Source organism: Oncorhynchus mykiss, chromosome 4 (assembly GCF_057628025.1).
Source record: "Oncorhynchus mykiss isolate SJ-2025 chromosome 4, ASM5762802v1, whole genome shotgun sequence".
Taxonomy (NCBI): Eukaryota; Metazoa; Chordata; class Actinopteri; order Salmoniformes; family Salmonidae; genus Oncorhynchus; species Oncorhynchus mykiss.
In genome coordinates, this window is record NC_143025.1 from 22,639,885 (window position 1) to 22,651,965 (window position 12,081).

The following is a 12,081-nucleotide window of genomic DNA, read 5'->3' on the forward strand; positions in this document are numbered from 1 at the left end:
CATTTCAACAAAAATAATTAAATGTGATGACGTTGAATCAACCCAACTTTTAACCTAAATCAAATGACATATTGACATTTTTTGTTGATTCAACTCAACCAAATATAAATAAAGACTTGACATTGTCTGTTTCCAGTGGGAAGGATGTTTCTCATGATCATTTATATAAACTTGAATTGCATCATGAATAGAAGCTGACAACAGAGAAAAACTACTTTTTTTGTTATGCAGCATAAATGAATGGATCCATGCATGTGAGGCATGTGCAGTGATTGGACTATTCTGCTCCATTAAGCTCAGAAATGAGACTATGGGGCTGATCAAAATCAAATAAAAAAATGTAATTGTATTTGTCACATGCACCGAATACAACGGGTGTAGACTTTAGTGTGAAATGCATACTTACTAGCCCTTCCCAACCATGCAGAGTAAAAAAAAAAACTTTATAGTAACACAAGAGTAATAAAATACACAAGAATGGAGTTACATACAGGGAATACCAGTACCAGATCAATGTGCAGGGGCAGGGTAAAGTGACTAGGGATCACGATAGATAATAATATGAGTAAAATAAAGAACAGAGTAGCAAAAGCAAATTATAAGTGTAAAAGTGTGTGTGTGTGTATGTGCGTGTGTGTGTGTGTATGTGCTGTGTCGGTATGTGTGTGTGTGTTGTGGGCGTATGTAGTGTATGTGAAGGTGTGTGGGTTTTGCATGAGAGTGTCAGTGTGTGTGTGAGTGAGTGTGTGTATAGTGTGTATATACACTGAGAATACAAAACATTAAGAACACCTGCACTTTCTATGACATAGACTGACCAAGTGTACGCAGGTGAAAGCTATGATCCTTTATTGATGCCACTTATTAAATCCACTTCAATCAGTGTAGATGAAGGTGAGGAGACAGGTTCAAGGATGATTTTTAAGCCTTGAGACAATTGAGACAATGATTGTGTACATGTGCCACAAGGTGCCACAAGGTGCCAGGCACAACGGTTTGTGTCAAGAACAGCAACACTACTGGATTTTTCACACTCTACAGTTTCTCGTGTGTATCAAGAATGGTCCACCACCCAAAGGACATCCAGCAAACTTGGCACAACTGTGGGAAGTATTGGAGTCAACATGGGCCAGCATCCCTGTTGAGTGCTTTCGACACCTTGTAGAGTCCATGCCCCAACAAACTCAGGCTGTTCTGAGGGCAAAAGTGGGAGGGGGGGGGGGGGCTCTTAATGTTTGGTATACTCACTGTATAGTGTACAGGATGGGACTAAGCATGCACCCCTGAGGGGCCCCCGTGTTAAGAGTCAGCATGGCTGAGGTGTTGTTGTCGACCAACACCACCTGGGGTCGACCCATCAGGAAGTCCAGGATCCAGTTGCAGAGGGAGGTGTTCAGTCCCAGGGTGCTTGGTGATGAGCTTTGGAAGACACTTGCCAGCTGGTCTGCACATGCTCTGAGAACGCGCCCTGGTATTCCGTCTGGCCCGGAGTCTTTGCAAGTGTTAACCTGTTTAGAAGTTTTATTCACATCGGCCACAGAGAGCAAGATCACACAGTCATCTGGAACAACAGGTGCTTTCAAGCAGGACTCTGTGTTGTTTTCCTTGATGCGAGCATAAAATGCATTCAGCTTGTTTGGGAGTTATGTGCCACTGGGCTTTTCCCTTTGTAATCCATTATAGTCTGCAAGTCATGCCACATCCGACAATTCCACTTTCCTCCTATTTATCCACCCATAGAAACAGAATGAATAAAAATGGACTTGGAAGCCCTAACCCTCTCAATTTGACTGGTAAACGTATGGGTACACTCGCAATGTCTGCCTGGTATTGTGATGCAATAATTTCCATGGTATTTTGGAATGTTATTTCAACTGATGCTGGATTGCCATGAAAATGTATGATGTTCATTCAAATGATGCAAACTGATGTGGTTCATGCAATCGAATATACAGTACCAGTCAAAAGTTTGGACACACAAACTCATTCCAGGGTTTTTCTTTATTTTTAGTATTTTTTACATTGTAGAATAATAGTGAAGACATCAAAACTATGAAATAACACATATGGAGTCATGCAGTAACCAAAAAAGTGTTAAACAAATACAAATATATATTATATTTGAGATTCTGCAAAGTTGCCACCCTTTGCCTTGATGACAGCTTTGCACATTCTCGGCATTCTCTCAACCAGCTTCATGAGGTAACCACCTGGAATGCATTTCAATTAACAATGTGCCTTGTTAAAAGTTCATTTGTGGAATTTCTTTCCTTATATGTTTGAGCCAATCAGTTGTGTTGTGACAAGGTAAGGTTGGTATACAGAAGATATCCCTATTTGGTAAATACCAAGTCCATATTATGGCAAGAACAACTCACATAAGCAAAGAGAAACGACAGTCCATCATTAGTTTAAGACATGAAGATGAGTCAATACATAACATTTAAAGAACTTTGAACTTGTGCAGTGCCAAAAACCATCAAGCGCTCTCACGAGGGCCGCGACAGGAAAAGAAGACCCAGAGTTATCTCTGCTCAGAGGATACGTTTATTATAGTCACCAGGCTCAGAAATTGCAGCCCAAATAAATGCTTTACAGAGTTCAAGTAAAAGACACATCTCAACATCAACTGTTCAGAGGAGACTGCGTGAATCAGGCCTTCATGGTCAAATTGCTGCAATGAGGAGGAGGTGAGATGGCGTGGGGGTGCTTTGCTGGAGACACTGTCAGTGATTACTTTAGAATTCCACAGCACACTTAACCAGCATGGCTACCACAGCATTCTGCAGCGATACGCCATCCCATCTGGTTTGCGCTTAGTGGGATTATCATCTGTTTTTCAACAGGACAATGACCCAACACACCTACAGGCTGTGTAATGGCTATTTGACCAAGAAGGACGGTGATGGAGTCCTGGCCTCCACAATCACCCAACCTCAACCCAGTTGAGATGGTTTGAATTAGCTGGATCGCAGAGTGAAGGAAAAGCAACCAAAAGTGCTCAACATATGTGGGAACTCCTTCAAGACTGTTGGAAAAGCATTCCAGGTGAAGCTGGTTGAGAGAATACCAAGAGTGTGCAAAGCTGTCATCTAGGCAAAGGGTGGCTACTTTGAAGAATATCAAATCTAAAATATATTTCGATATATTTTTTGTAATGTCAGTTAACTTGACTTAAACAAATCACAGCGCAGATTGAAGGGTACACTTCCTGCTTTTACTTCCTGGCATGTTCGTCAGTAGTTACCACAGGCACAAAGTCATAATTAGGGCTAAACCTTGCCTATTTATATAATTTATCTTCTTAAAATCTGATTTGAAATCTAACCTTAACCGTAACCTTAAACACACTGCTAACCTTATGCCTAACCCTGAGCTTGAATTAGACCAAAAAGCAAATGTTTGTTATCATGAATTTTTACAATTTCGCCAATTTTCATTTTGTGGCTGTAGTAACTAGTAACAACCTCTTGGCATGGGTACACTCAAAATGTGGCTGCCACTCAGTCAGAGAGAGAGAGAGAGAGGGAGGGAACTCTGCCAAGAGCCTTTCACTGACAAATATCAGTGCCTTGCCCTTTCTGTCTTCTAACTGTCTCGCTTTGTAGGGCTATGCAGCCTGGATGGGCGTAACAGAGTAATAGACTAGACGTAACACTGTCCGGGACACTCAAATTAGTAAGGTATGTTACGTTTGATATGGTTATATAAAAGACAGAAGGTTACTTAAGGCAAAAATGAAATTAAGGTTGTTGGTCGGGAAGGATAGGTGGGCATTAAACGCAAACGTCAAGCAACCAAAAGGTTGCACATTCGAATCTCATCCTGGACAAATTTAGCATTTTAGCTAATTAGAAACTTTGCAACACCTTAACACTTTTTAACTACTTTGCAACTACTTAGCATGTTAGCTAAGCCTAACCCTAACCTGGACATCCACAAATGATTACATACCATAAGAAACGTAATACATCATACTAATTGGAGTGTCCAGGATTTACATTTACTATGTTACATCTCTCCCTGAGTCCAGGTTGGCCTAAGGAATACATTTCACACTTCTATCACACATGCACACAGACTATACACACAACCATGCAATCATGCACCCTCGCACGCACACACATATGCGCACACGCACACACACACACACACACACACACACACACACACACACACACACACACACACACACACAGAGGGCTGTGTCCCAATTCACGACAACCCCATGTTAATCCAGTACAGACCCTGGCAGGCTACACTGTAACAGGGATTACAGTGTGGTTAGTGAGAGACTAGATGTGTCCCCTGTACATGTAATTACACTGTCATTTCACACATACAGTTTAGTGGCTGGTCGGACCTCCCACCCACCAACTCCCACCTCTCAGGCTTCTGTACCCATCTTTGTGCCATGCAGGGAGATACGGCTGACAATCGGATTATATGCTTGGAAATTGTGTGTGTACAGTACAGTAGGCCTATGTCAATGGGAATGTGTGTAGAGAATTAATGAAGACACTTTGTTCGGTGCAATTATGTGAGTTTTGTCATTGTGTTTTATGGACACCTGTGGGTAAAAAATGTATTATGCACGGAACTCAAACAGATGAACAGAAAGTATTGTCCCATTGTGGTCATGGTACAGATCTAGATTTGAGACAGTTTGCTACAACAGGAAAATAATTCTGCTGCAACAGGAAATCTGAATTACTATGTGGATTATAATGAATGGACATTTTTGTAGGGGTTGATGCAATTTTTTGTAAGGGAAAGTCTGAAATTATAAAGTGAAAATTACAAACTTCAGAGGCCTTTTTAAACCTCAAATACGCTACAAGTTTTACATTTCCTGCTTTGTATGAAAGTTATACTGCAGGGTATACAAATAAAGAGCCTACATCTTTATCCCATCCAGTAGCCTAGAGATGGTGTGGACTTTCAAGAGCCAACAGTGAATGCATTTGAGCTAATCTCCATAACGCGAAATCTCGAGTGATTTTTCTAGAATTATACACTTATTTTTCACCAAACAAATAGGTTTTGATTGGCTCTGGAAGAAAGATAAATAATATTAAAGTGCTGCACATTCGAAGTTGTTGATTTTGTATTATGAATAAAAATGTATTTAAAAAACAACAACAACAACAAACAAAGAAAAAAAAGAAATCAGAAGCGCACTGACCTGCAGGTGGTGGCATCCTCTGTTCTCCGCGGGGCGGCACCAAAACAGCAGCTCCGCATGAGTATCCCAGCGCGATTCCAATCCTATACTGGCTGTGCTACGTGCTCAGCTCACAACACTCGGGCTATTCTCCCTTACACATCTCCGATATTTGTAGAGTTCACCTGTTCCATACAGTTTCATCAAAGACTACTGTGACTCTTCACTGACAGTAGCAGAGCCTTTATTCGGTTTATTGGTGGATTTTGATAACACGTATTACAGTAATTAATTTTCGTTTTTTTTTTAGAGCGGTTCTGCCTAGTAGACTCATCACTCACTCATCTTGACAGTCACAGCGTCGTCACAGGACTCCGGGGAGCGCTGACAGATTGCTCAGCTGGTGTTTCCAGCTGTATCCTCCGCGCCAAAGCCAGATACACCGCCAAGGGAGGCTTTATCTACCGGTTGAATGTCATACGAGGCTTTGTAGGATTTATTTTTAATTGCCAAGACTCGTTCTCTTTGATCTACACCTTACTATTTGGTTGTCAGTATGGATTTTCTCCAGGCTCTCCTATTCCTTTGTCTATCTGCTATCCCATTGTCGGCGGACAATGCGAGCAGTAAAGCCCGGAGCTGTTCGGATGTCCGACAGTTCTACAGCGGTAAAGGCTTCACTCTCAACGGGGTGCCACAGACAGAGATATCTGGTATGTAACGGCACATTTTCTAGACATAGTATTATATTTTTCAAGCAACTGTTTAATTAAATAATTATATAAAATGTTATAATTTTGGTTTCCAGTGTAAAATATTTAAAATATGAGCATAAGACACGATTGAGGGCAATAAGTAGGTGAGTGGTCGGCTGTTGTAGGCTTCTGTATCTACGGACAGCCTACTAGCACAATCTCCATGTGCAGCTAACTTGATGAAGCACCGAAGTTGCAACTACATTTGAAAAGAGCTTCTCGAAGTGCTCTGGTGTCTTCACATAGGCCAGGGCCTGATATCAATGTATGACTTTTAGATGTGGTACACTCTTAAAAAAGGTTTCCAAAAGGGTTATATGGCTGTCCCCATAAGATAACCCTTTTGGGTTCCAGGTAGAACCCTTTTGGTTCCAGGTAGAACCCTATGCAAAAATGGTTCTAAATGGAACCCAAACGGGTTCTACCTGGAACCAAAAGGGTTATACCTGGATCCCCAAAAAATAGTTATTTAAAGGTTTCTCCTATGGGGACAGCCGAAGAAGCATTTTAGGTTCTAGATAGCACCTTTTTGTGTACAGAAAGATAATTAAAAAAAAAACATAATTATCAGTAGGCCTACTACAGGGGTGTCAAACTCATTTCCATGAAGTGCCTGCATCTTTTTGTTTTTTCCAATTAAGACCTAGACAACCAGGTGAGGGGAGTTATTTACCAATTAGTGACCTTAATTCATCAATCAAGTACAAGGGATGAGCGAAAACCCGTAGATGCTCGGGCCTCTGTAGAATGAGTTTGACACGTGGCCTTTTACCTGCGAGTGCATCACTTGTTTTTAGTAATGTGGATAAAAGAAAGCATGGTATAACTAAGAGGCAAAGCATGGTAGGACATACATTCTATTTCAGGCTCAATATTCAATACAGTATTTGTTTTACTATTAACCATTTGTATGCTAATTGTATTTAGGTACACTCTTAATTGTCCTGCCTGTTCCTTTAACCTTTGGACTTCTGTTCCCAGTGCTCATCTCTATTAGACAAGGCCTCCCTCTTAACTGCCTCATCTGAACAAACAGTCCATCAGCAAAGATGATGTCATCACATAATCATCTTGAATAGTGTCATGGTGTGATGTCATGGCTTGAACACAGTATGCTAAATTACTGAAATGTATGTTATATCTATATTCTGACATTCAATATGACATTAAGTGAGTAGTAAACAGTTAATATTTCAGGATGGGTTATCAAAACAACCATGGAGATGAAGATGCATCAAAAGAACAGTTTTCTCATCCAGCATCTGTTTTAGCCTGTTCCCCATGCAACGCATCATGTTCTGTCACAGTGATTAATGGCCAATGTCAGCCTTTGATGCATCCATCCTTTATAGTGGACTCTTTGTTGTATTATCCATAACTCATGCATAGGTATGCACATACACATGCATATGGGTGCACATGCACTCACACACACACACACACACACACACACACACACACACACACACACACACACACACACACACACACACACACACACACACACACACACACACACACACACACACACACACACACACACACACACACACACACACACCTTTGCATTATTGCGGAGTTGTAATAGGTTTCTGAGTCTCCTGTTGGCTGTGGATTATGTACACAGAGCTAAGGTAGTAGGGGGATTGCCAGTGGGCTCTGCAGGGAATTTGAAGGTCACTTCATTCAGTCTCATAGATGATATTGTTAAAGCAAGGGGAAAACATTGAATATTCCCAGTGAGAATCATACAAGGTCTGTCTTTTTTTTTTTGGATCTGAAATACAAAGCATTGGTTGCAGCTCAGGATTGGATAAAGATTGTAGTTTTTCATAACTTCCAGGACAAAAGATACTTTATATCTTCTATATCGATATTTTTTTTACACCCTACTTTCCTGTATGTGACCGTGGACTGGATAAAAAGCAAATATGTTCTGTAGATACTGATCTATGTTGTGCAAAATGTAATTTAAGTTTGCCGTGTGTAATTTTTAACTGATCTATGTATTTATTACATCCGTGATGACTGTAGCAATACCCAGCTGACAATGGTCCCTCAATGTTCACTGTTCAATGGATACTTCAATGTAATCCCTTTAGTTTCCTACAGTATCCTTGACAAAGAAAGGATTTTATTTCCTCCATTCAGGTGGAAGTTATACACTGAGTATAAAAAACATTAAGAAGACCTTCCTAATATTGAGTTGCAGGTTTTGTACACTCAGTGTATGAGTGTGTGTGTGTTTTTTTTTAAATTGAACCTTTATTTAACTAGGCAAGTCAGTTAAGAACTTAAGAACAAATTATTATTTCAAGCCTACTGAAATGTAACACCTCTCCCAGGGAGGGTATTTCATTCATGAACATGGATTGCCCATCTCATTTTCTGTGGACACACCCATGTACTCATATGACAGACGTCAGGTTGTACGGAAGTGGGTTCGTGACTCCATGGCCAGATTTCTCCATACCTCACATGCGTTAGGGTATATTGTGTGTTGTGCCAGTGAGGTGAAAACAAACTCTAAAAACATGAATAACGTAAGGTTGGGTCTAATCCTGAATGCTGATTGGTTAAAACCACATTCCAGCTGGTGTCTATTTCACAAGTTACCACAGGCTAAATCTATGACGTTAAAATGCCTATTTTCTATCTGACTTCGCAATCCACTCTCTCATCAGCGCAACCAGGCAATTTCTAAACTTGATCTCCACTATAAATAGCATCTAGACATTATCTCACATTTCTTTTAGACTAACATTTAGTTTTCAACAGCAGAGATTTGTATAAACCTTGCTGTCTGTCTCTCCGACATTTGCAACATTGTTTCAATATTCAAATTTGATCTCCAGCTGTCCCATAGTAATTAACGTGTCGGGATAAGACAGACAGGTTTTCTCAACCACTCGAAATCATGAATTAGCATAATTTCTATCAATAGAAAACAGGTTCAAATGAAACAAAGTGCAGCTAGTTTGAATTATTTCCAGCTTCAGTTTGAAATGATTGTGTTAGTTGTGTTGTTGGCTAGCTCCTCTGAACGACAGTGTTTGACGAGAGAGCACATTTTCTATGCCAGCTGAAATCGCACATCATTAGATCATTGTTATGGATGTATCCAAATAAATGTCACTAGAAAACAGTTTAAACAAATGCAGCTACTTCGTTGTTATTATGTCTTCACTGTTTAACATGACTGTAAGTTAGCCGTAGTTGGCTAGCTAGCAAGCACGGGATAAAAACGTTGCCAGCCAATATGGCAATGGAACATTTGGAATGAACTATTGAGTCGCGTCCTTAGACACAAAACAAAAAGACTGAACGACTGGGTCACGTCTCTGTGTTCAACAACCAAACCGATAGAATGAACGACCAGCTGGCTTGGATAACAACCATAGATTTATGTCTAGACTATATCTTGTGGAAGGATGAAATAGTATGAATACATTCATCAAAATAATGTTTTTAATGAAAATATGTCAATCTTTATTTGAATATGTTGGTAACCCATTGTAGAAAAGTGATAATGTCCTCAAAGCTGGTGTTTGAAGGATATATTGGCACGATATATCAACTTTGTCTCGGGTCTAACAACACGCGTGCCAATATATCCTCCAAACACCAGCTTCTCAGGCATGATCACTTAAATAAACTACATAAAATATGGAAGTGTTGCAGCGTGGGCCTTCAGATTGCTGCTTCCCTCCCAGAGACCACGATGAATCATCAGACGACCATTGAAGTCAGACTCCAGATACAACCCTGATATTATAATGAATGGGTCGGACAGTCCCACATATTTTTAGATGTTCCTTTACATTGTTTACTTTCATCTACTTCAGTTGCATTCACTGAGGAAGACATCTGAAAGTTATTCTTGTTACAGTAGCACTGTGTTCAACAAGTCAATGTGAGTTCCCTCTTCCCCAACTGCTACACAGTGAGACTCAACATCAGCCTTGTAGCCTGGCCCCGACTCCGAGCAGCCACTTTTCCCTGCGGCAATCAATAGACTTAATCACTGGTGTGATAAAGAGAGGAGTTTCTCAGGCCCCTGAACTCTGCTGGGTAATGAATCTCTCTCTGACGAGGAACCATGAAAGCTGCATTTCACTTGAGCCACATAGAAATATACTGGCTCTGCTTTTCACTGCTACTGAGAAGAACTACTGGACAGAAATTAAATAATAAACACATAATCATCTCATATCTGTGGTTCCCATTAATTGGTCCTCAACTCCTATGCATTATGTGCAGAGCGTTAAATAAACAATATAAGAGTGTTGTGTTGTCCGTGCTGATGAGCTGGTGCTGGCTTGGCTCCAGGCCAGGTTCCGTTTGTTCTTCTAGGTTCAGTTGAGGTTTGACAGTTACTCTTGTTTGGCTTCGCCCGCTTATCAGTATTCAGGCCTACCCTGTGTGTGTTCATCACAGTCAATTGATGCACTGAGATTTAGCAAAGTTTTTGAATCATTTACAGGGAAACCTGCCCTTTCATTTAGAGTTTTTCCCTCCTCACCCAATTAGCTTAGCGCTGAGGGTGAAGCCTGGGAGGGAAGTGATCTGAAGGGGAAGCAAGTGACAGGGTTCGACAGGGTGATCGTTATCTTGTACTCTGTCAGTGCCATGATGGCACACTACTCATCACAATGCTCCCAGAGCCACTGCCTGCCTTCACATCCACTGTGATAAACATGAGAGAGCTGAACGCCTTGTGCTGAATGTTAATGGGTTTCGTTTGGCAAATTACCCTTAATGAAACATTCTCCTCCAACACTCGGGATGTCTTTTGAGTTTCTCAGTTGCTTAACACTCTAGACACAGCTAGGAGAAATATTAGTGATAAGTAGAAGATCTATGGAAACTAATGTGTCCAGTGGTTGACTTTGTGTTTGTCTCCTCTTTACTCTCTTGCACACTCTTCTCTATTGAAGTCAACAATTTCACTCTCTTTAACACACCCTCCTCTCCCCTCTAGAGCATTGATATTTTCCTTTGGTCTGCAGTTTTTCTTTTCTCCCTGTGTGTCTGTACACTAAGAAAGTGAGTGCCCTTTCACATTTTTGATATTGTCATTGAGTGTTTAAATATAGGGCCTTAGTCTAGGCCAGGGGTGTCAAACTAATTTTGCCCCGGGAGTCACATTTGTCCCCAACGAGGTCCAGAGGGCTGCACTGAAAATGTGTCATATTTCCTAATCGTCAAAATTAGCAAACAATAGTCCTCTATCCACTGATTTTGGGGTCGATGTTTGACACCCGTGGTCTAGGCTTTCCCAACTCTAACGTTCCATTGAACTGACTTAAACAGGATCACTCCTCACCTTCACATGGAAATAACATTTATTCAGAACAAAATAACAAAACCTGATACAAGATACTATAAAGAAAACAATCTGAAAGAGCAAAATATTCACACTTTTAGGAAATAACAGTACGATTACAGCTTTACTGAACACAAATATAAATGCAACATGCAAGAATTTCATAGATTTTACTGAGTTACAGTTCATAGAAGGAAATCAGTGAATTGAAATTGTAAGGCGTCAAGGTGTAGCAGGTAAGGCGGAGTCAGGCGCAGGACACAGAGATGAGTAATAAACGTAACTTTACTCAAAAAAACAAATATTCCAAGAAGGAACATAATCAAGCTCACAAATGAGACCAACTTACAATGAACAAACAAGCACAAAACCATGTGGGACACAGAGGGTTAAATAAGGAACATATAATTATGGGAATGGAAACCAGGTGTGTACAATGAAGACAAAACAAATGGAAAATGAAAAGTGGATCGGTGGTGGCTAGAAAACCGGTGGACGTCGACCGCTGAACGCCGCCCGAACAAGGAGAGGGACCAACTTCGGCGGAAGTCGTGACAGAAATAAATTCCTTAGGCCCTAATCTATGGATTTCACATGACTGGGGGTACAGATATACCTCTGTTGGTCACAGATACCTTTAAAAAATGGGCCTCCTCACAATGGGCCTCAGTGTCTTGTCACATTCATTTTGTGCATTCAAATTGCGATGAAATGCAATTGTGTTCGTTGTCTGTAGTGTATACCTGCCCATACCATAACCCCATTGCCACCATAGGACACTCTGTTCACAATGTTGACATCAGCAAACCGCTTGCCCACACAATGCCATACACGTA

At 40.7% G+C, this 12,081-nt stretch overlaps 1 protein-coding gene across 1 annotated transcript in view; it reads left to right on the forward strand.

Moving 5' to 3' along the window:
• The first annotated feature begins 5,206 nt into the window (after positions 1-5,206).
• Positions 5,207-12,081, forward strand: part of LOC110521536 (glypican-1) — a 60,018-nt gene continuing 53,143 nt past the window's right edge. Inside the window, exon 1 of the mRNA XM_021599140.3 lies at positions 5,207-5,877. Coding sequence (XP_021454815.3) covers positions 5,721-5,877 — 157 coding nt within the window. The 5' untranslated portion in view covers positions 5,207-5,720. The remainder of the gene's footprint in view (positions 5,878-12,081) is intronic.